The sequence below is a fragment of the Scyliorhinus torazame genome, chromosome 2 (assembly GCF_047496885.1).
Source record: "Scyliorhinus torazame isolate Kashiwa2021f chromosome 2, sScyTor2.1, whole genome shotgun sequence".
NCBI lineage: Eukaryota > Metazoa > Chordata > Chondrichthyes > Carcharhiniformes > Scyliorhinidae > Scyliorhinus > Scyliorhinus torazame.
The window spans coordinates 190785762-190811103 of record NC_092708.1 but is presented as its reverse complement, the minus strand read 5'-3'; the positions used below and the strand labels follow the sequence as shown (position 1 = coordinate 190811103).

The 25342-nt window shown below is 55.5% G+C and overlaps 1 protein-coding gene across 1 annotated transcript in view; it reads right to left on the bottom strand.

The window, feature by feature from the left end:
* Positions 1–25342, bottom strand: part of LOC140394419 (putative methyltransferase DDB_G0268948) — a 227502-nt gene that overhangs the window by 61395 nt on the left and 140765 nt on the right. The window contains exon 2 of the mRNA XM_072481681.1: positions 7151–7311. Within this exon, the coding sequence (XP_072337782.1) occupies positions 7151–7311 (161 nt within the window). The remainder of the gene's footprint in view (positions 1–7150; positions 7312–25342) is intronic.

Below are 25342 nucleotides of genomic sequence, written 5' to 3'. Positions count from 1 at the left end.
CATGCCTCCATATTTTTTGTAGAAGCCTACCGTGGGGAACCTTATCAAACGCTTTACTGAAATCCATATACACCACATCAACTGCTTTACCCTCATCCACCTGTTCGGTCACCTTCTCAAAGAACTCAATGAGGTTTGTGAGGCACAACCTACCCTTCACAAAACCGTGTTGAATATCTCTAATCAAATTATTCCTTTCCAGATGATTATACATCCTATCTCTTTTTTAAAAAAAATATTTTTTTATTAAGGTTTTTTTAACAACACAATTTTTCCCCTTACAAACAGTAACCCCCCCCGCCCACCCCGTAACAAAATAACGCAAAATCTCCCTGAGCAAGATATATACAAGGCAAGATGGTATATTTACATAGCTTGAAACACTGGCTCTTGGCCGCGCGAACCGTTTCCCCCCACCCTCCATGCTATCTCCCGCTCGTCCATCCCCTCGAACAATCTCTCATTTCCCCCTCCAGCCCCCCCCCCCCCAAGGGTTGCTGCTGCTACTGATCGACCTTCTTCTAACGCTCCGCGAGATATTCTAGGAACGGTTGCCACCGCATGTAAAACACCTGTGCAAACCCTCTCAAAGCAAACTTAATTCTCTCCAATTTTATGAACCCCGCCATGTCGTTAATCCAGGCCTCCAGGCTAGGGGACTTCGCCTCCTTCCACAATAGCAAGATCCTTCGCCGGGCTACTAGGGATGCAAAGGCCAGAATTCCGGCCTCTTTCGCCTCCTGCACTCCCGGCTCATCCACTACTCCAAATATTGCTCGTCCCCAGCTTGGCTTGACCCGGACTTTCACCACCTGGGATATTACTCCCGCCACTCCTCGCCAGAACCCCTCCAATGCCGGGCATGACCAAAACATATGGACATGGTTCGCCGGGCTCCCTGAACATCGTTCACATCTATCCTCTACCCCAAAGAACCTACTCAGCCTCGCCCTCGTCAAATGCGCTCTGTGAACCACCTTAAATTGTATCAGACTGAGCCTGGCACACGAGGAGGAGGTATTAACCCTACCCAGGGCATCCGCCCATAGCCCTGCCTCAATCTCCTTCCCAGCTCCTCCTCCCAGTTACCTTTCAATTCTTCTACTAGCGCTTCCCCCTCTTCTTTCATCTCTTGGTATATTTCCGACACCTTGCCCTCCCCGACCCATGCCCCCTAGATCACCCTATCTTGAACTTCTTGTGCCGGGAGCAACGGAAATTCCCTCATCTGTCGCCTCACAAAAGCCCTCACCTGCATATATCGAAATGCATTTCCCGGGGGTAACTCAAATTTCTCCTCCAGTGCCCCTAGGCTCGCAAATGTCCCGTCAATGAACAGGTCCCCCATTCTTCTTATCCCCGCCCGATGCCAGCCTTGGAACCCCCCGTCCATCTTCCCCGGGACAAACCGGTGGTTACCCCTGATCGGGGACCACACCGATGCTCCCATTGCACCCCTGTGCCTTCTCCACTGGCCCCAGATCCTTAGTGTTGCCGCCACCACCGGGCTTGTGGTGTATTTTGTCGGTGAGAATGGCAGCGGTGCCGTTACCAACGCCCCCAGGCTTGTTCCTTTACAGGACGCCAACTCCATCCTCTTCCATGCCGCCCCCTCTCCCTCCATGACCCACTTGCGGATCATCGCCACGTTTGCTGCCCAGTAGTAACTCTCTAGGTTTGGCAAAGCCAACCCTCCTCGGTTCCTGCTGCGTTCCAAGAACCCTCTCCTAACCCTCGGGGTCTTATTTGCCCACACATACCCCATAATACTCCTACCTACTCTCTTGAAAAAGCCCTTGAAACACGAACAAAAACCTCGGAAGGTCCACCATTTTGACCGACTGCACCCTACCCGCCAACGAGAGCGGGAGCATGTCCCATCTTTTAAAATCCTCCTCCATTTGCTCCACCACCCTCGTCAAATTCAGTTCATGTAGGGCCCCCCAACTTCTGGCTATCTGGATCCCCAGATACCGAAAACTCCTCTCCGCCCTCCTCAGCGGCAGGTCCCCTATCCCTCTTTCCTGGTCCCCTGCCTGTAATACAAAAAGCTCACTCTTCTCTACATTAAGCTTGTAGCCCGAGAACTCTCCAAACTCCTTCAGAGTCTGCATGACCTTCACCATCCCCTCCATTGGGTCCGCCACGTATAGCAGCAGGTCATCCGCATATAGCGATACCCGATGCTCCTCTCCCCCGCGGACTATCCCCCTCCATTTCTGAGACTCCCTAAGTGATATGGCCAAGGGTTCGATCGCCAATGCAAACAACAGGGGGGGACAGGGGGCACCCCTGTCTCGTCCCTCGGTACAGCCGAAAATACTCCGACCTCCGCCGGTTCGTCACTACGCTCGCCACCGGGGCGCTGTAAAGGGGCTTAACCCATCTAATAAACCCTCCCCCGAACCCAAACCTGCGCAATACCTCCCAGAGGTACTCCCACTCCACTCGGTCAAAGGCTTTTTCCGCGTCCATAGCTGCCACTATCTCCGCCTCTCCCTCCTCCGATGTCATCGTTATCACGTTTAAGAGCCGCCGCACATTGGTATTTAACTGCCTGCCCTTTACGAATCCCGTTTGGTCCTCGTGAATCACCTCCGGGACACAGTCCTCAATCCTAGTGGCCAGTATCTTCGCCAATAGCTTAGCATCCACATTGAGGAGCGAAATCGGCCTGTACGATCCACATTGCAGTGGATCCTTGTCTCGCTTTAGAATCAAGGAGATTGTCGCCTCTGACATTGTCTGAGGCAGGGTTCCCTCCTCTCTTGCCTCGTTGAAGGTCCTCACTAGTAGCGGGGCCAGCAGGTCCACATATTTTTAATAGAATTCCACCAGGAACCCATCCGGCCCCGGGGCCTTCCCCGCCTGCATGCTCCCCAAACCCTTACTCAACTCCTCCAACCCAATTGGTGCCCCCAAACCCACCGCCTCCTGCTCCTCCACCCTCGGGAACCCCAGCTGGTCCAGGAATCGCCTCATCCCCCCTTCCCCCCCTGGGGGCTGGGATCTGTACAGGTTTTCATAGAAGTCCTTGAATACCTTATTTATTTTCGTTGCACTTCGAACCGTGGCTCCCCTTCCATCTTTGATTCCCCCTATTTCCCTCGCTGCCGCCCTCTTACGGAGTTGGTGCGCCAGCATCCAACTAGCCTTTTCCCCGTACTCGTAAGTCGCCCCTTGCGCCTTCCTCCACTGTGCCTCCGCCTTGCCCGTGGTCAGCAGGTCAAACTCCGTCTGGAGCCATCGACTTTCCCCAAGTAATCTTTCCTCCGGGGCCTCTGCGTATCTCCTGTCCACTCGCAAGATCTCCCCCACTAACCTCTCCCTTTCCATTCCCTCTATCTTCTCCCTATGAGCCCTGATGGAGATCAGCTCTCCCCTGATCACCGCCTTCATCGTCTCCCATACCACCCCCACTCGCACCTCCCCGTTGTCGTTGGCCTCCAAGTACCTTTCAATACACCCCCTCACCTTCCCACACACCACCTCATCGGCCAGCAGTCCCACATCCAGCCACCCCAGCGGGCGTTGGTCCCTCTCCTCTCCCAGCTCCAGTTCCACCCAGTGCGGGGCATGGTCCGAAACGGTTATGGCCGAATACTCCGTCCCCTCCACTCTCGGGATGAGCCCTGCCCAGAACAAAGAAATCTATCCGGGAGTAAGCCTTATGCACATGGGAGAAAAAAGAAAATTCCCTGGCCTGCGGTCTTGCAAACCTCCATGGGTCCACTCCCCCCATCTGATCCATAAACCCCCTAAGTACCTTGGCCGCCGCTGGCCTCCTTCCCGTCCTTGATCTGGAGCGGTCCAGTGCTGGGCCCAGCACCGTATTGAAATCCCCTCCCATTATTAGTCCTCCTATCTCCAGGTCCGGAATGCGCCCCAACATGCGCTTCATAAATCCCGCATCATCCCAGTTCAGGGATTACATTTACCAACACCACCCACGTCCCTTGCAACCTACCACTCACCATCACATATCTCCCTCCTTTATCCGCTACGATAGTCTTGGCCTCAAATGACACATGCTTTCCCACCAGAATTGCCACCCCTCTATTTTTTGCGTCCAATCCCGAGTGAAATACCTGTCCTACCCATCCCTTTCTTAACCTGACCTGGTCCGCCACCTTCAGGTGTGTCTCTTGGAGCATTGCCACGTCTGCCTTCAGTCCCTTCAAGTGCGCGAACACTCGAGCCCTCTTCACCGGCCCATTCAGGCCCCTCACGTTCCACGTTATCAGCCGGATTGGATGAACTCTCACCGCCCCCCCCCCCCCCCCCCCCCCCCCCCCGACTAGCCACCTCTTCTGTGTCCCGTTCTCTTTCGGCCAGTGCAGCAGCAACCCTTCCCCCCCCCCCTTCCCCCCTCCCTCCTCTCCCCCCCTTCCCCCCCCCCCGCTAGATCCCCATCTAGCTTTTTTGCTCCCCCCATATCCCTCCCGTAAGTCAGCTGACACCTGCTGACCCCGGTTTCCCCTGCCATCCCTTTAACCCCGCCGTGTGGGAATCTCCCAATCAATGTACCTTCCTTTGTTCCCCTTCCCGCCTTTTTTGCCGCGCGCGGGAAAGACAACCCCGCGCCTTCCAAAGCTTGCCCCGCCCCCCATGGCGCAGCTCCTGTCGTGGCCTTGTCCCTCTCCCCCAGCCCATATAGCATTTCCTGCGCGTGGTTGACTCCCTATGGACAACAACCATCATACTTCACCCCTCAAACACCCCACTCCCACACAAACCCTCAATTAGAGTCCAATTTTTCAGCTAGTATAAAGGTCCACGCCTCTTCGGGCGTTTCGAAGTAGTGGTGTTGGCCATTATGTGTAACCCACAGTCGCGCTGGCTGCAACATTCCAAATTTCACTCCTTTCCGATGGAGCACCGCTTTGGCCCGGTTGAAACCCGCTCTCCGCTTAGCGGCCTCCGCGCTCCAGTCCGGGTATATTCTGATCTCCGCATTGTCCCACTTGCTGCTCCGTTCCTTCTTGGCCCATTTCAGGACCCTCTCTCTGTCCGTAAAGCGGTGAAATCTCACCACCATCGCCCTTGGCGGCTCTTTTGCCTTGGGCTTCCTCGCTAGCACTCGGTGCGCCCCATCCAGCTCCAGCAATCTCGGGGGGCCTCCGCACCCATCAGCGTCCCGATCATTGTGCCCGCATATGCCGCGGCATCGGCCCCCTCCACTCCTTCTGGGAGACCCAGGATCCTCAAGTTGTTTCTCCTTGATCTGTTCTCCAGGTCTTCGAGTCTTCCCGCCCACGTTTTGTGCAGCGCCTCGTGCCGCTCCACTCTCTCCGCCAGGCCCACGAGCTCGTCGCCGTTCTCACTCACTTTTTCCTGGATCTCCTGGATCTTCACCTCTTGGGCTTTCTGGGTTGGTCCAAGTTTTTCAACCATTGCCAGTATAGGCGCCACCATCTCCTTACGCAGCTCCTCAAAGCAGCCCTTGATGAACTCTTTCATCTCCTCTCTGTCCGTGGGCGCCGCCATTTTGTTTTTTCCTTCTTTTTCTTCTTTCTTCTCCCGCTGCTCCAGGGCTGCTTTTTTCGCCGTTTCGCTGCGGGTCCGATCCATGCAGGTCTGTAGGGGACTTTCTCCTTCCTTCCCCACGGGTTGTTTTTTTTTTTTTTAAATGCCATTGGGGCTCCGTTAGTGGGCCCAAAAGTCCGTTTTCGCGGGAGCTGCCGAATCGCGCGGCTTAGCTCCGCATCGCCACAACCCGGAAGTCTACATCCTATCTCTCATAAACCTTTCCAAGATTTTGCCCACAACAGAAGTAAGACTCACTGGTCTATAGTTACCGGGGTTGTCTCTACTGCCCTTCTTGAACAAGGGGACAACATTTGCTATCCTCCAGTCTTCTGGCACTATTCCTGTAGACAAAGATGACTTAAAGATCAAAGCCAAAGGCTCAGCAATCTCCTCCCTAGCTTTCCAAAGATTCCTAGGATAAATCCCATCCGGCCCGGGGGATTTATCTATTTTCACACTTTCCAGAATTGCTAACACCTCCTCCTTATGAACCTCAAGCCCTTCTAGTCTAGTAGCCTGAATCTCAGTATTCTCCTCGACAACATTGTCTTTTTCCTGTGTGAACACTGACAAAAAATATTCATTTAGCACCTCTCCTATCTCCTCGGACTCCAAGCACAACTGCCCACTACTGTCCTTGACTGGCCCTACTCTGACCCTAGTCATTCGCTTATTCCTGATTGGGAACAGCAGGAGAATGGACTCTATACTTTAGACATGTGCAGAGCTTACGGTGAATCGACTGAAGGTTTATAAAACGACGAAGCGAATAGATTGTGTGTGAGGGGGAAGCGTGTTCAAATTTAATAGATTGGGGAGGAGCAGGGACAGCGGGGGAATCACAGTTTAATGTTCATAAAGACAGATCTCAGTTTGATATCAGGAGGTGGTTCCTCCCCTAGAGAACAATGAACCCCAGGAACAGGCTGTCATCTTAGTGGGAGTACATTGATTGACTGGAATCCTTCAGGCAGGAGCTAGTCCTGGATCAGTCTGGATGGAGATACTGGGTAACATTAATCAAGTCCAGAGTGATCTACTGAAGTTGTTTTCATTGTCTACGTGGGCCTGAGGGAGATTTCTCAGTTTCCATGTTGATTGATCTGGATTCTCACCTCTCCCAGGGGATCACCTCGTTTTGGAAGGGGTGTATATATTGCGATGGACAAGGCATCACTGTTGTGCACGACAGATAGATGGACCCAGTGTGTCTTTTCCTGACCATCAGTGTTCACATTCAAATTGTGGCCATACCAATAAATTCTACAGGATTAACATTGAATCTATAATCAGATCACCTCAATATAAAGCACAGGGCGTGAATGTTGACAATGGCATCACTTTGACTGGCTATTTTGAGTCAATGACCCATAGTCACATCCAAATCCTTTTTCAACATTCCTAATGAAACCTCCTTGTATCTGCATCCCAGATCCATATTTCCTGTTGTCACTCAGGTAGTTTTATTAAATCCCATCGAGAATTCCGATCAGCATGAACTTTATTGGTCTCGATCAGTCTGAATGTGATCAATCTTCCTGAACTAAATTGGATCATTTTCAACAAGGCTGTCCCTTCAGTTTTTGTAGTCGCTGCAAAGCCCCGAGATCGCTATGGTTACCTGTAAGAGACGTTATCAGGCCCATCCACCTTCTTGGCTTCTTCAATCTGAGCTTCACTCACATCAATTCCGACCACTTTTTCAAAGTAAGGAGCCAATCCCCTGGTGCTCTGACCCGAACCACATCCAATATCCACTGCGAGGGTGAACGGCTTCCCCTTCTGAGAATAGAATCACACCTTGAGTCAAACACACATCCCCTCCTCCCCTCTCCCCACAGAAACCTCCCCCATTTAACCCCCACGTTTGATGAGGCAGGAGGTGGACACCTTCTTTCTCTCTTCCAACAGTTAGACTGACCAACCCTCCACTGGTCCCTGTAGTTGCAAAGTAAGCTGACAGGAAAAGATCACAAGGTTTACTCCCTGTTGACTGAGGAAAGTGGCACCAGTGATGAGGAGGTGAAAAGGGTTGTTTTGGACTTCCGGTGGCAGCCATGAACTGAGCGGTCGCTCGAAAGGTGGCTCTCGTGTAAGATCTTCGACTGCGGCCTTTTAACCCCAGCAAATGGGCACCGAAAGTACCTCCAACCCCCCAGCCAAACCCCCCATCGAATGCACTGCCAAGCAACATGGGAAAAAGTCAACCACGAAGCTGAAAAGCCAGCAGAGAGGAGGTGAGGGACGCCTCAGCCTCGGGGCTGACGGGCACACGTGGAGACACGGAACTGGGGAGGCAGACCCCGCAGAGCTCCCAGCGCAGACCCAGACACTGATGGTCAAGATGGTCTTCATTAGCTCTGAGCTCCAGAGACACAGGGAGGAGATGAGAAGGGATCTCCTGGCAGCCTTCGAAACGGCAGTGGAAGGGGGCGATGGCCCCCAAGAGGATGTGATGGGCAATATGGAGCGGAGGCTGGAGGCCCAGCAGAAGATGACAAGGGACCTTGAGAAGGCCGCCAGGGACCAAGAGGACTGGATCGCAGCGCTCGAGGCCGAGGCAGCGAGCCTGGTCAGAACCCAGGAGTGGCTGAAGGACAAAGGGCTGGATTCTCCCAAAATGAGACTAAGTGTTGACGCCATCATGAAAACCGTGGAGTTTCACCACGGCGTCATTGGGCCCCCCGGTGGAGCTACTCAATGGCCCACAAGGGGCCAGCACAGGCGCATCGTGCAACGGGCGACAGACCGGCCGCCGATTCGCTGGTTCTGTCATTGATGCGACGCCGCAGCTGGAGGTCATTATTCTCCACACCACACACACAGCATCGCAGGCAAGATGGCGGCGCGGAGAGCAGCGTCGCGGTTTAGGGACGGGGAACTAGAGAATGACGCCACTGGAGGAGAGGAGGCTGGTGTTGTACCCCGGGCCGGGACGCAGGACAGCAGGGGCCACCACTCGCGGAGGTGGTCGATGCCGTCAGCGCCATCGGGGTGGAGGCACGGACTGCAGACCAGTCCAGAAAAAGCTGCCCCACCTCCTCAGGGCAGCCAGGGTGATTACCCAGCACTGTGCCCCTGGCACCAATGCCTCTATCCCCCTCATGTGACTCCCCCCCAGGGGGACGGTCCCATCCCCACCCACATGGCTGCACCCACCCATGCCAGCCGCAATGGCCTGGTACCCTGTGTACTAATGCCATCAGAGACCTACCCCCTGGGCTGCATGTGTGCAACCGCCTAACACTGTTGCTGTTTGTGTTTCCCACCCCCACCCCCACCGACCCCCCCCAGCCCCCCCCCGACCCCCCCCACCCCCACCCACCCACCCCACTGCCGGCCCCCCCAGGACAAGACCGTTCCTAACCGTTGAGAGCGGGAGAGGACCGGAGGGAGACCGGAAGACCTGCGTCCCCTCACCGTGCCCGAGCAGAGGGCACTCGACATTGTCGGGGGGCCGGAGGAGAGGGAGGTCGCCAACGCGGATGTCAAAGGCGCGACACCAAGTGAGACCCCCTGCCTGGTTGCGGCTCCTGACGACACATACGTGCACACCCCTCACCCCACACCCCTGACCTCTCACCCCACTCCCGTGACATCTCCACCCGTCACCCCCTCACCGCACACCCCCTGACCCCTCACCCCACACCCCGACCCGTCCACCCGTCACCCCACACCCCCTCACCCCTCACCCCACACCCGTCACACCTCCACCCATCACCCCCTCACCGCACACCCCCTCACCCCTCACCCCACACCCGTGACCCCTCCACCCATCACCCCCTCACCGCACACCCCCTGACCCCTCACCCCACACCCCTGGTCCCTCCACTCGTCACCCCCTCACCCCACACCCTCTGACCCCTCACCCCACACCCCTGACCCCTCCACCCGTCACCCCCTCACCGCACACCCTCTGACCCCTCACCCCACACCCCTGACCCCCACACCCCCTCATCCCACACCCCCTGACCCCTCACCCCACTCATTAACAGCCTTCACGCCTCACCCCCGTCCTCCTGTCTAACAATACGTGCTGCCTTGTGTCTTACAGGACCAACCGGCTATGGGCCTGGCTCATCCGGGGCCCCCGCCCGGACTTCGGGTCGGATGAGGACATTGACGTTGCGGCAAATTAACGAGGAGGCTCACTGGTGGGCACCACACAGTCAGTCCAGTCCAGGAGGTGGAGGTAGGAGCAGCCGAGGGCCCGGTCACTCGGAGGGCAGCTCGGCCCCAGCAACCAGCTGTCACCCAGATGGGTCCCGGGTTCCTGGTACATCCAGTCCCCCCTGTCCCTGGTGCACCTGGTGGGCAGCGGGCAGAACAGGGCGCACCACGCCACCCGGGATGTCCAGGAGACAAGCACCAATGGGGACCCTAGTCGCAGGGCAGGATGCTCAGCAGACCACCTCCACTCCTGCTGTACCGTCTGGGGAACCACCTGGACATAGTCTGAGGGCTCGGAAGGCCGAAACGTTAGACACAAGTTAAGTTGGCACGGGTGCAGAGCACAGTTTAGTTATAGGGGCGAGGGCACAGACTGTATATACCTCTTCACATTAAACACCTGTTATCACCGTTCAAACCTGCCTCTGTGCTCTGTCTGATTGGTGTGGGGGTGGGACGATCAGTAATGGCCACTGGGGGTGAGGGGGGATGGTGGACGAGAGAGGCCCAATGGGTGGAACGTTCAGCCCCCCTCCCCCAACCGTCCCCATCACTCCGTCCCCAGCTATTCGACAGGACCGTGTGATGGACTGTCCAGCCCGCATGCAGTGCTCACCCTGGTGGGAGGTGCTACAGTGGGCATGAGTCGGATATTGTGTAAAGATGTGGAGCATGGAGCTCATCGCAGAGTCATCATCCTCTATCCCATGGACCAGACCCGGTACCCCCAGCTCATTGTGCCGTAGGTATATATAATGGGACTTCCGGTTGCGGCTATGCCTAGGTAGGTCGCACGTTCGGCAGCTCCCGCCGGGAACGGACTTTTGGGCTCTCTAGAGGGGCCCCAACGGCAATTGTTCGACGGCTTCCTGTGTGGGAAGGTGACAGCAGGGTTCCCCCGACATTATATGGATTGGACCAAGAGTGGAGCGGTGAAAAAAGTGATCTTGGAGCAGCGAAAAGTGAGAGGGAGAAAAACAAGCAGCATGGGCGCTGTGGTCGCAGGAGCAGCAGGCGTTTCTTAGACGCTGCTTTGAGGAGCTGAAAACCAAAATGCTGACGCCAATGAAGGCGGCGATTGAGAAGCTAGTGGAGACCCAGAAGGCCCAAGGGGTGGCGATCCGGGAGGTGTGGCAAAAAGCCTCGGAGAACGAGGATGAGATCTTGGGCCTGGCGGTGAAGGTAGAGGCGCACGAGGCGCCGCACAAGAGGTGGGCGGAAAGATTTGAGGACCTGGAGAATAGGTCGAGGAGGAAGAATCTTCGGATTCTGGGTCTCCCAGAAGGAGTGGAGGGGCCCGATGCTGGGGCATATGTGAGCACGATGCTCAATTCGCTGATGGGCGCGGGAGCCTTCCCGAGGCCTCTGGACCTCGATGGAGCTCACCAGGCCCTAGCAAGGAGACCCAAGGCCAACGAGCCGCCAAGGGCTGTAGTGGTGAGGTTTCACCGCTTTATGGACAGAGAGTGTGTCCTGAGATGGGCCAAGAAGGAGCAGAGCAGCAGGTGGGAGAACACGGAGATCCGAATCTACCAGGACTGGAGTACAGAGGTGGCTAAGAAGAGAGCTGGTTTCAATCGGGCTAAGGCAGTGCTCCATCGGAAGGGGGTGAAGTTCGGGATGCTGCAGCCAGCGCGATTGTGGGTCATGTTCCAGGATCGGCACCACTATTTCGAAACGCCTGATGAGGCATGGAGCTTCATACGGACTGAAAAGTTGGACTCAAATTGAGGGTTTGTTGTGGGGGGATGTTTACTGTCTATATAGTGTTTATTACGTTTAGGGAATGTTCCTCTGGTTTGGGTGCTGGATGGGGATGGGTGAAGGAATTGGATGGGGAGACAGTGGGAGAGTGTGGGCGTCGGTATTGGAGGGGCAGACCCCCACGAAGGAAGAGGGGGAGTGGAGGCCCGGGGATGGGGAATTGGGGTGAGGCCGCAAAAGGAGCTGCGCCAGAGGGGGCGTGGCCGGCTCAGGAAAGGACGGGGGTGGGGGCCGGGGCAGGATGGGCGGTGCTGGAGATGTGAGGGGCCTGAACGGGCCGGTCAAGAGGGCCCGAGTGTTCGCGCATTTAAAGGGACTGAAGGCAGACGTGGTCATGCTCCAGGAGACACATTTGAAGGTGGCAGATCAGGTTAGGCTGAGAAAGGGATGGGTAGGACAGGTGTTCCATTCGGGGCTGGATGCGAAGAACAGAGGGGTTACAATACTGGTGGGGAAGCAGGTGTCATTTGAGGCAATGAATATTGTAGTAGATAATGGAGGTCGATATGTGATGGTGAGCGGTAGGTTGCAGGGGGTGCGGGTGGTACTGGTGAATATATATGCCCAGAACTGGGATGATGCCGGATTTATGAAACACATGCTGGGTCGGATTCCGGACCTGGAGACAGGAAGCTTGATAATGGGGGGGGACATCATCACGGTACTGGACCCAGCACTGGATCGCTCTAGGTCCAGGACGGGTAAGAGGCCGGCTGCGGCCAAGGTGCTTAGGGGGTTTATGGACCAGATGGGGGGAGTGGATCCATGGAGGTTTGTCAGGCCCCAGGCCAGGGAATTTTCATTCATTTCCCACATCGACAGAGCCTACTCCCGGATAAATTTCTTTATTTTGAGTAGGGCGCTAATCCCGAAAGTGGAGGGAACGGAGTATTCGGCCACAGCCATCTCGGACCACGCCCCGCACTGGGTGGAGCTGGAGTTAGGGGAGGAGAGGGACCAGCGCCCGCTGTGGCGTCTAGATGTGGGATTATTGGCGGATGAGGAGGTGTGCGGGGGTGCATTGAAAGATATTTGGAGGCCAATGACAATGGGGAGGTGCAGGTGGGGGTAGTCTGGGAGGCGGTGAAGGTGGTGGTCAGGGGAGAGCTAATCTCCATTAGGGCCCATAGGGAGAAGAGAGAGAGCAGGGAGAGGGAGAGGTTGGTGGGGGATATATGAAAGGTGGACAGGAGCTATGCAGAGGCCCCCGAGGAGGGACTACTCAGGGAGCGGCGGAACCTCCAGACGGAGTTCGACCTGTTGACCACAGGGAAAGCAGAGGCACAGTGGAGGAAAGCGCAGGGGGCAACGTATGAGTACGGGGAGAAGGCGAGTCGGATGCTGGCACACCAGCTTCGTAAGAGAGAGGCAGCGAGGGAGATAGGTGGAGTTAAGGATAGCGGGGGGGAATACGGTGCGGAGTGCAGTGAGAATAAATGAGGTATTTAGGGACTTCCATGGGGATCTGTACAGATCTGAGCCCCCAACGGGGGAAGAGGGGATGCGACGATTTTTGGATCAGCTGAGGTTCCCGAGGGTGGAGGAGGAGGAAGTGGCTGGTTTGGGGGCGCCAATTGGGCTGGAGGAGCTGGTTAAAGGATTGGGGAGCATGCAGGCGGGGAAGGCCCCGGGGCCAGATGGGTTCCCGGTCGAGTTTTACAGGAAATACGTGGACCTACTAGGCCCGTTGCTAGTGAGGACTTTCAATAAGGCAAGGGACGGGGGACCTTGCACCCGACAATGTCCGAGGCGCTGATCTCTCTGATCCTGAAGCGGGACAAGGACCCACTGCAGTGTGGGTCGTATAGACCGATCTCGCTCCTCAATGTGGATGCTAAGTTGCTGGCAAAAGTGCTGGCTACGAGAATTGAAGACTGTGTCCCGGGGGTGATTCATGAGGACCAGACGGGATTTGTAAAGGGCAGGCAGCTAAACACCAATGTGCGGAGGCTCCTCAATGTGATTATGATGCCCTCGGTGGAGGGAGAAGCAGAGGTAGTGGCAGCTATGGACGCGGAGAAGGCCTTCGACCGGGTGGAGTGGGAGTATCTTTGGGAAGTGTTGTGGAGGTTTGGGCTCGGGGAGGGGTTTAATCGGCTGGGTCAGATTGTTATATAGAGCCCCGGTGGCAAGTGTGGCTACGAATCGGCGGAGGTCGGAGTACTTTCGGCTGTACCGAGGGATGAGGCAGGGGTGCCCCCTGTCCCCCTTGCTGTTTGCATTGGCAATTGAGCCTCTGGCCATGGCACTAAGGGAGTCCAGGTAATGGAGGGGACTGGTCCGAGGGGGAGAGGAACATCGGGTGTCGCTGCATGCGGACGACCTGTTGCTGTATGTGGCATATCCAGTGAAGGGGATGGCGGAGGTCATGCGGATCTTAAGGGAGTTTGGGGACTTCTCGGGGTATAAGCTGAATGTAGGGAAAAGTGAGCTCTTTGTGGTGCATCCAGGGGACCAGGGAAGGGGATAGACGACCTGCCGTTGAAGAGGGCGGAAAGGAGCTTTCGGTACTTAGGGATCCAGGTGGCTGGGAGTTGGGGGGCCCTGCACAAGCTCAATTTGACACGGTTGGTGGAGCAGATGGAGGAGGATTTCAAAAGATGAGATGTGCTGCCACTCTCGCTAGCGGGCAGGGTGCAGTCAGTTAAAATGATGGTCCTCCCGAGGTTTCTCTGTGTGTTCCAGTGCTTTCCCATTATGATTCCCAAGGCCTTTTTTAAACGGGTAGGTAGGAGTATCATGGGTTTTGTGTGGGCAAATAAGACCCCGAGGGCAAAGAGGGTGTTTCTGGAGCGTAGTAGGGACAGGGAGGGTTGGCTCTGCCAAATTTGTGCGACTATTATTGGGCAGCCAATGTGGCGATGATCCGTAAGTTGGTAATGGAGGGAGAGAAGGTGGCATGTAAGAGGTTAGAGATGGCGTCCTGTGTGGGCACGAGCCTGAGGGCGCGGGCGACGGCACCGCTGCCGCTCTTGCCGACAAGGTACACCACGAGTCCGGTGGTGGCGGCGACGTTGAAGATCTGGGGGCAGTGGAGACGACACAGGGGCAAGGTGGGAGCCTCGGTTTGGTCCCCAATTCGGGAGAACCATCGGTTCGTCCCGGGAAGGATTGATGGGGGGTTTCGGAGCTGGCATCGGGCAGGGATTGGAAGAATGGGGGACCTGTTTATAGATGGGACGTTTGCGAGCCTGGGGGCGCTGGAGGAGATGTTTGGGTTACCCCTGGGAAATGCTTTCAGCAATATGCAAGTGAGGGCGTTTGTGAGGCGGCAGGTGAGGGAATTCCCGCTGCTCCCGGCACAGGGGACTCAGGACAGGGTGATTTCGGGTGTATGGGTTGGAGAAGGCAGGGTTTCGGCGATCTACCAGGAGCTGAAAGAAGAGGAGGCCGCGGTAAAGGAGTTAAAGGGCAAGTGGGAGGAGGAGCTTGGGGAGGAGATAGATGAGGGTCTGTGGGCTGATACCCTGAGTAGGGTTAATTCTTCCTCCTCTTGCGCCAGGCTCAGCCTAATACAATTCAAGGTTACTCACAGAGCGCATATGAAAGGGGTGAGGTTGAGTAGGTTCTTTGGGGTGGAGGATAGCTGTGGGAGGTGCTCGGGGAGTCCGGCAAATCACGTCCATATGTTCTGGTCGTGCCCGGCATTGGATGGGTGTTGGAGGGGTTTCGTGAGGACTATGTCCAAGGTGGTGAAAGTCCAGGTCAAGCCGAGTTGGGGGTTGGCACTATTTGGGGTAACGAAACAGGCCGGTATTCTGGCCTTTGCGTCCCTGGTAGCCCGGCGGAGGATCTTGCTATTATGGAAGGACGCGAAGCCCCCCAGTGTGGAAGCCTGGATAAATGACATGGCAGAGTTCATCAAGCTGGAGAGGATAAAGTTTGCCTTGCGAGGGTCTGTGCAGGGGTTCTCCAGGCGGTGGCAACCGTTCCTAGACTATCACGCGGAGCGTTAGGAGGAGGTCAGCAGCAGCAGCAACCCAAGGGTGGGGGGGGAGGAGGGGGAGGGGGTCTCTTTCAGGGGGGGAATTCGGGTGGGTGGGGGTGGCTTCCCTACGGGTACCTTTGAATGTCATATGGGGGGGTTACTGTATACGGGGAAACCCAATGTAAACGTTTTGTATAATTTTTGACTGTTGTGTTTGCGTTTCTTTCTTTTTGTTATTGGGGGGTGGGTTTTGTTCAAAATTTTGTTGGAAAATTTGAATAATCACATATTAAAATAAAAAGGTATAAATAATGGAGGGGGTGTGCATGCGGGTGGTTCGGTGGTGTGGGAGGTGAGGGTGTCAGGTGGTGTGGGAGGGGAGGGTGTCAGGTGGTGTGGTAGGTGGGGGTGTCAGGTGGTGTGGGAGGTGAGGGTGTCAGGTGGTGTGCGAGGGGAGGGTGTCAGGTGGTGTGGGTGGTGAGGGTGTCAGGTGGTGTGGGAGGTGAGGGTGTCAGGTGGTGTGGGAGGTGAGGGTGTCAGGTGGTGTGGGAGGTGAGGGTGTCAGGTGGTGTGGGAGGTGAGGGTGTCAGGTGGTGTGGGAGGTGAGGGTGTCAGGTGGTGTGGGAGGTGAGGGTGACAGGTGGTGTGGGAGGGGAGGGTGTCAGGTGGTGTGGGAGGTGAGAGTGTCAGGTGGTGTGGGAGGTGAGAGTGTCAGGTGGTGTGGGAGGTGAGGGTGTCAGGTGGTGTGGGAGGGGATGGTGTCAGGAGATGAGGATGTCAGGTGGTGTGGGAGGGGAGGGTGTCAGGTGGTGTGGGAGGTGAGGGTGTCAGGTGGCGTGGGAGGTGAGGGTGTCAGGTGGTGTGGGAGGGGAGGGTGTCAGGTGGTGTGGGAGGGGTGTCAGGTGGTGTGGGAGGGGAGGGTGTCAGGTGGTGTGGGAGGGGAGGGTGTCAGGTGGTGTGGGAGGTGAGGGTGTCAGGTGGTGTGGGAGGGGAGGGTGTCAGGTGGTGTGGGAGGGGAGGGTGTCAGGTGGTGTGGGAGGTGAGGGTGTCAGGTGGTGTGGTAGGTGGGGGTGTCAGGTGGTGTGGGAGGTGAGGGTGTCAGGTGGTGTGGGAGGGGAGGGTGTCAGGTGGTGTGGGAGGGGAGGGTGTCAGGTGGTGTGGGAGGGGAGGGTGTCAGGTGGTGTGGGAGGGGAGGGTGTCAGGTGGTGTGGGAGGGGAGGGTGTCAGGTGGTGTGGGAGGTGAGGGTGTCAGGTGGTGTGGGAGGGGAGGGTGTCAGGTGGTGTGGGAGGGGAGGGTGTCAGGTGGTGTGGGAGGGGAGGGTGTCAGGTGGTGTGGGAGGGGAGGGTGTCAGGTGGTGTGGGAGGTGAGGGTGTCAGGTGGTGTGGGAGGTGAGGGTGTCAGGTGGTGTGGGAGGGGAGGGTGTCAGGTGGTGTGGGAGGTGAGGGTGTCAGGTGGTGTGGGAGGGGAGGGTGTCAGGTGGTGTGGGAGGGGAGGGTGTCAGGTGGTGTGGGAGGGGAGGGTGTCAGGTGGTGTGGGAGGGGAGGGTGTCAGGTGGTGTGGGAGGGGAGGGTGTCAGGTGGTGTGGGAGGTGAGGGTGTCAGGTGGTGTGGGAGGTGAGGGTGACAGGTGGTGTGGGAGGGGAGGGTGTCAGGTGGTGTGGGAGGTGAGGGTGTCAGGTGGTGTGGGAGGGGAGGGTGTCAGGTGGTGTGGGAGGTGAGGGTGTCAGGTGGTGTGGGAGGTGAGGGTGTCAGGAGGTGAGGGTGTGTGGTATTGTGGTGTCTGTGCCCCTACCCTGCAACCGCCCCTAGTTGGTGAAACGTGCGATGACTATAGCGTCCCCTGCTCGCTGGCCCTGGCGATAGCGTAGTGCAGCTTCCCGAGCCTGGCCAGCCCCCATGCTCCACCCATTGTCCCCCTCCCCCTCATGCTCCTCGTCCGACGAGGCATGCCCTTACTCCTCCTCCTCCTCCAGCACATCGCCCCTCTGCTCTGCTATGTTGTGCAGGACGCAGCAGACCACCACGATGCGGGCGACCCTCCTGGCCTTGCACTGGAGGGCCCATCCAGAGCTGTCCTGGCACCTGAAGCGCATCTTCAGGACCCCGAAGCACCGCTCCACCACACCCCTGGTCGCACAATGGGCATCATTGCAGCGGTGCTCTGCGTCACTCTGTGGCCTCTATTTAAGCGTTGTCAGCCACGACCGCAACGGGTAACCCCTGTCGCCCAGCAACCAGCCCCGCAGACGGGGGGTCGTGGGGGGGGGGGGGGGGGCTTCCTCGAACATTCCGGGGATCACAGATTGGGCCAACACGAACGAGTCATGTACACTGCTCGGGTACCGGACGCAGATGTGCAGGATCATCATCTGGTGGTCACAGACCACTTGACTGTTCATGGAGTGGTACTGTTTATAGTGGTGAACATTCTCCGGCCCCTGAACCCGGTATGTTATCCACTGGTGGCCGTGGGGCAACGTGCACCCGTTCGATTACTATCTGGACCCGCGGCATCCCGACGATGGCAGCGAAGCCCACTGCCCGGGCATCCTGGTGGGCGCGGTCTACAGGGAACTGGATGTAGCAGTCCGCCAGGGCATACAGGGCACGGCATCACGGCACGGATGCACCTGTGCGCCGATTCCCGTGAGATGCCGGACAGGTCCCCAGTCGGCGACTGAAAAGACCCCATGGCATAGGCGTTCAGGGCGACCGTCACCTTGGCGGCCACCAGGTGCGGGTGTCCTCCCCCACTCCCCTGCGGTGCCGGGTGTGCCATTATGTGGCAGATGTGTCCGACAGTCTCCCGGCTCATCCGCAGTCTCCCCCTGCATGCCCGGTCAGGGGGTTCCCCAGAGGACATGCGGCGCCGGTACACGCAGGGCCTCATCCGGCGACTCCTTGGCGGTGGCACCACCTCCTCCTCCTCCTTCCCGTCTTGTTCCTCCTCCTCTTCCTCCTCAAGCCCCGTTCCTCCTCCTCTTCCTCGGCCTGTCGGGTGGGTGGCCCTCCAGCCTGAACAGCTTCCACCCACCCCTCTGCAACCCGCTCCTCTGCTGCAGCCTCTGCCTCCTCTCTGCGCCGCCTCCGCTGACGCTGCCACAGGGCTGCATGCAGGGCAGCGGCCCTGCCACGGCGACCAACATCGCTGGGTGGTGACCAAAGATGATACTCTGCAGGGGGTGAGGGGAGAACATGTTATCATGGCGCATACACCCGTGCACAACCAGGTACCATGGGCTACATGGTCGCCCCGGTTGGCACCGTGCGACCCAGCGCCGCATGCCCCCCCACCCCTGCCCCGTAGGTGCCCCTGCTCCTGGCGCCCGTCCCTGTTGCTAGGCCCACTATTTCATGGCACTGCCCTTATTGGGGACTGGCGTCGGTGTGTCCTTGTGTGGTCCCCCGGTGGGTGTCGCCAGTTGAGTGGGGTTGACGGGGAGGGGGGGCGGCACCCACCCATACGGCCATTAACCCTTCGTTCACCCAGCGCCCGGGGTGGGTGGCCAACAAGATGGCTGCGTAATGGCGCTCGGTGCGTGGGCACCACCCTGCCATGTCGGGGGCTCCCCGACTCTCGGCCTGACACCCCCCTTCCCCTCCCCTCCCCCAACCCTGGCAGGCCCCCCCGCAGAAATCACAGCCTCTGTGTCGGTTACGGGAGCCCACAGCCCCCTCCCACGTCAACTGCTACCTTCTCTCGAGGCCGCCTCAGCCAACACGCCGGTATCACGATTCTGTATAGGTGGTTAGGACCACGCCGTCAGGAAATCAGCCATCGCTGGGGCCCCAGAGAATTGGTCGTCGGGGTGGATATTGCGATTCTGCAGGCCGCGCGGTGGGCGCCGCCATTTTGTCAGGTTCAGGGGTCCGGAGAATCCGGATTCAGCGCGAAACCGGCATCAAACCCGCATTCGGCGTCGGGGCTGATCCTCCGGCCGATCGCGTTTCGCGATTTTGCCGCGATGTCTCGGAGAATCCGGCACAAAGTCGACGGCCAGAACAGGTCGTGTCGGCAGAAGCCGAGAATCATGGGGTGCCAGAGGGAACGGAGAGGAGAAAAGGGCTCTTTGAAGTGCATCCCAGTATAGGCCAGAGATGTACCCTCAGAAATTCTATCCCCTCAGGAAATGTCCTGAGCAGACATAACATTTGAAAGGCTTGAGCAGCGCGCTTTCTACCAGTGGGCTAAGGGAACTTAGTGGGGTGGGGGAAATTAAAGCAAAGGCAATTCATGAAACCCCTTGTGAAATAATTCTCCTCATGGCGTTAGCCTTTCCCAATAATAAAGCACAGAGAGTAATGGGGCAGGCAGTAACACTGGCTGATGATTATGAGCTGATCCACAAACATTCATCCCAAAGGAAACCCTTCCCTCCTCTTCCCCAACCACCTGAATCATAGAATCATAGAATTTACAGTGAAGAAGGCCATTCGGCCCATCAAGTCTGCACCGGTTCTTGGAAAGAGCACCCAACTTAAGCCCATGCCTCCACCCTATCCCCGTACCTCAGTAACCCCACCTAACGTTTTGGAGACTAAGGGGCAATTTAGCCTGGCCAATCCACTAACCTGCACATCTTTGGACTGTGGGAGGAAATGCCACACAGACACCCGAGGCTGGAATTGAATCCCGGTCCCTGGTGCTGTGAGGCAGCAGTGCTAACCACTGTGCCATCGCTCCCCTGAAAGGGATAGAAAGTGGAGGAGTGATAGGAAACCGAGCACCCACGGGAGAGAAAGGACGTCTGGAAATGCAGGGGGCCCTCCTCAGGCCTGAAAGGATGGTCCTGAGGAGAACGGCCAGGCCGGGAGGCCTGTGCCGAAAGGCAGCTGACTGCTGGAGTTTATGGGAAAGATCCATCGGATTTCTTGGGCCAAGTAAACACTGTGCAGAAAGTGGGAGTCAGTCAGAGACCATAGCAGATCAGGCTATAGTTCTGACGGTGGTACCTGTAGACACTTAAAATGGCCAACTCCCGATTCAAAATGGCGAATAGCAAAGGCTGATGGGAAAGTCAGCCAACAAGACAAAAAAGAGCCGCTGCAGGTTGGCTGTGTATTTACCTCTGGAAAGGCCAGACATTATCAATACCAGCAACCATCAGCATAACAAAACAACAGCCATCTGCACATTAATGAGCAATCCCCGGGAACAATAAGCAACATTTAGACACACAAAGCAAAACCAGACTCTTCGGCGCCAGCAGAAGCCTCCACAAAAGGAGGTGATCGACCACCTCAAGACCGCCCATCGATCAGGGAACCGCTCCAGCATTGGAGAAAATTGAACCAAGCGATTGGGACAAAGTCCAATCACTTGGGACCAGGTACAGGGTCCGCCCCGAAAGGCGGGAAGCCCTTGGGAACTATAAGAATTGAGCCCCAAGTTCAAATCGCTCTCTTCTCCACCGCTTCTCCAGCTCTTCACTCTTCAGCAGCTGGTCGAAACTGTAAGTCTTACTCCAACGCTCGCTACGAGATAGGCGCTCCTAGCTACCAATCTGTACCAACTTCGAATCCCGCAGGCTCAGAACCCGAACGAAAGGCCATTCGTTTCCCTGACCTGGTGGGCCAGTTCCAAGTTAAATATAGGCCTGTTAGTTGTAGAAGTAGCTTAAACGTAGAATTTGTGCATGAGTAGTGATTACTGTGTATAATAAATGAGCTTTGATTTAAATCTTACTAATCGGTGTATTGGATTATTGACCATTACTCGGACTTGAACCACGTGGCGGTATCATAAGGATACCTGGCGACTCAAGAGCAAAGGTAATAAAACAGAGCAATTAAACTAAGGCAAAGTTAGCAACATTATTTGGCGACTCCGCTGGGACCCCCAATGAATGTGAGATTATCTCGTCACACCACAACACAGGCCCCTTTATTGCTAAGACACCCCCCAGAAAGATAGGTAGTTCAACCCAGAGCCCCCAGCACACGGACACGTGTGAGCCCATAAAGATCTATGTGGATGGATCTTCCACAGTCTTGGATGGGAAGCGCATAACAGGTTGCGGTATCTATGTCGAGGACGCGCAGGGACGCGCCCTCGAGGAAATATCGTTAAAACTTCCAGGCCACTTAGGCGCGCAGGCAGCAGAGCTCGTGGCCATCGCATATATAATGGAACACCCAGATTCCTTCCCCAGCCCAGCAGACATATACTCGGACAGCCTCTATGTCTGCAACAGCCTCACGGAATTTCTGCCCCTGTGGAAAACAAGAGGAATTGTTTCCGCAGATGGAAAACCCCTCCCCTCAGCCCCATTGCTCCGTCATATTTTAGAAAGAGCCCAGAACAGTACTTTTGGGATAATCAAAGTCTGTAGTCACCATCGTTCCTCCCCCCCTGGAAATGTGAAAGCCGACGCACTGGCTAAAGCAGGTTCCAGACATGGATATTTTTGGACACCCCACAAAAGCGCACCAGTGAGTGCAGTTCAGGTCTTACAGACAAAGATCGAGGATCTAGTGGAGGCCCAGAAGCAGGACAGCAATTTCAGGGAGATTGTAAAAGGAAAATATCCAGCACCCTATGGGGAGGTTCAAAAATGCACTGACCACACATGACGGTGTGGTGTTAAAAGACACCCTTTATGTGGTTCCTGAACAGGACAGGAATCAACTGATTTGTTTGTTCCATGACGGTCATGGACATCAGGGAATCGATCCCACTACAGCCCATCTCAAGCAGCTTTGTTGGTGGCCGAATTTAAAGGAAGATGTAAAACATTACATCGAGAATTGTCTTATCTGTGCCCAGAATAATCCGGACAGATATGCCAAAAAGGCTCAACTCAGCCACACCCGACCCGTTAACAGCCCCTGGACTAACCTCCAGATTGATTTTATAGGTCCATTGCCCCCTTGCAGGAATGGCTATAAATATGTACTTGTGGTCATAGACACATTTACAAAATGGGTGGAAGCATTTCCAGCCTGCACAAACACTGCAAAAACCACAGCCAAGATTCTAACCCACCACATCTTTACAAGATGGGGACTCCCCCGCAGCATTGAATCAGACCAAGGTTCCCATTTTACGGGACGTGTCATGCAGAACATCCTCACGATATTTGGCATCACCCAAAAATTCCACATAGCATACCACCCACAGTCGAGTGGTATCGTGGAGCGCATGAATCGGACCCTAAAATCCACCCTCAGAAAAATGGTCCAGCAGAACAACACCACTTGAGACTCAGTCCTCCCTTTTGCGCTGATGTTTTTGCGTAATACAATTTCTACTTCCACAGGTTACACCCCACACACTCTCATGACCGGACGCCCCATGAAAGGCACAGAATATTTGTTAGGTTTAGACCTGACCAGCCCCGAAGTGACGGCCCTCACACACGAGAAAGCAGTACAGCAATTAGTTGAAATGTTAAAACGGCTCAGCTAGCAGCCGCAGTAAAATTGGGCACCAGAAAGAAACAGAGCAAGGCTTGTTTCGAGAAGACAGTGCATGCGACGGAGTACAGTATAGGACAGCAAGTTATGCTCTCTATATATAATCCCAGCACATTCCTGTCACCAAAATACTCGGGTCCGTACTCCATTGCGGATAAAGTAAGCCCTTCGTATATAAAATAAAGTACCCCAACGGTCAGACTGCGTGGTTCCATATAAACCAGCTGAAGGCATATGGAACAGTCGAACCACGCACACCACGTCATGCTCGACGCAGCACACCACACCCCGCCCACAGCCAACGTAACCCTACCAACCCCCACGTCCAGCCCAGCCACGGACCCGACCTCGACTCCACACCCGGAATATACACTCCGCCCCGGAACGCCCACAGACTGCAGCAGCAGAGACAGCGACTGTGACTCGGACGATAGCCACAGCATGCCTCCCTACTATTCCCATGCAACTGGACCCACACCCAGCGACTCCGACTACGATCCAAGTGATCCCTCCATGATCACTTTCCTAAACAAACCCCACCATCGACCACCGAACTCCCATGACGACCCCGATTTTGTCCCCACCCAACTAGACACCAATTATTGGCACCGAGATAACTCGTTCTGACTCGTCCGCAACGACGAGAGCGACCCCACCTCACACCATGCAGCCCTTTCAGCCCTGATACACTCAAGAGTTTGGCACCCGGGAGAAGATGACGGCCTTGGGTCTGACTCACAAACCGAGAACCCCTTTGCGACCCTGTTCTTAACCGAGAAATTAGGTGTCCAGATGATGTTTTAAAGGAACCGCTTGGGAGAAGTGTTGTCCTTTCTGATGGAACCTGCAGAATGATTTATGTTGTTTGTAAGTTTGTTAAATGTTGTATGTCAGACAGGAAAAAACTTTCACGGCCCCTTTTCGGCCGAAACCTCTGAGGACTTGTCTGCAGACACTTGTCAAGGTACCAGATGCCCGTTCGTAACTGCCCTGCTGGTTCGAAGGTAGAACCACTACGGCAGCCCCACCACGATGACTACATTTCTTGCCCGTTCTTGTCGGTTGCTCAGGCAGTGGAGAAACGGCTTGGGACCTGCCCTGCCTGGGTACCCCCCTCTGGTCAGCTACGCTTGGGTACGAGAGACACGGCATTGGTAGCCGTCCTACCCGGGGACTCCATCCAACTCTTACCCGTCGCGGCCCATACGCACCTCATTTTGGCACTTTCAGTTCAAAAAGTTTTGTTTTGTTCAGGTAACCCTTATGTTGCCAACCACATGCTATTTGCATCCTGAAACATTTGAATGGTAAATTGCACAGTCTGCGAGACGGCTCGCACTGGTTCATTATTGGGAAGTGTGTCTTGTCCTAAATTTCGATTTTTTTTTTAAAAAAAAAATGAGGGAGTCACACATAGTGACCAATTATAAAGGGAGTAATTGGCACTAAGGGACAGACAGACTATCGTATGAGATGTTAAACCAAGATAGTTACAGACACTATGCTTGTTTCCACAGAACTCCCGAAGCTCCAAGGCCGGAGAAGAAAAGAAAGGAAAAGACAAGAGAAGAGCCATGAGGACTTCCTTCACATGGACCATCATCATAATAATGGACATTTGGTTGCGAGTGAACGCGAACCCCATGACTTCAAGCCCCCCCGCCGTTAATGTTTCACTTCCCCGCAGCACCCAGAGCCCAGTCACCAGCGACACCACATCATCTTGGTGTGCCAGGTTTATAACCTGGTACTCTCTGTCATATGTAATAGAAACCTTACTGGTATTAGCAATACTCTGCTGCATCGTGCAGACTATGCGTCTAAGGAAATGGAGGAGAGCCCACCGCGCTCGAACCCCGGTATATAGGATCGGATCCCCTATTTTCGGATACGACCAGACCCCGACCCCCGCGATCTATAATAAAGAGCAATCACTTGCGTTTTATTGTAAATAAAGAAATGTAAAGAACTGTTCATGAGCAAATTGTACGATCTTGAGCTTGACTGCCAAGCCAGGAAAACTGTGTATAAACTGCTATGATTTTGTTGTATGGTTGAGGAAGTTAGAATAATGAAATGTTTAAGTGAGTGTAGTGTATTAAGAATAGTTAGAGGTTCCCAGTTTATTGTTTTGTAATGCATGTCCCTGTTTGACATAGCGCCCTTAGAATTGTCAGTTAAAATTTTTTGCATAGCTATGGTCAGTGCAGAGGCCATGAAGGAAGTGTCCCCCTCCCAGGTCAGGGAATGGAAAGCAACATAATTATGTGATCCTTCACGCTTCGCATTAGGATCACAAGGAGGGTTTGTAGCCACTTAAAATGGCCAACTCCCGATTCAAAATGGCGAACGGCAAAGGCTGATGGGAAAGGCAGCCAACAAGACAAAAATGAGCCGCTGCAGGTTGGCTGTGTATTTACCTCTGGAAAGGCCAGACAATATCGATACCAGCAACCATCAGCATAACAAAACACCAGCCATCTGCATACTAATGAGCAATCTCCGGGAACAATAAGCAACATTTAGACACACAAA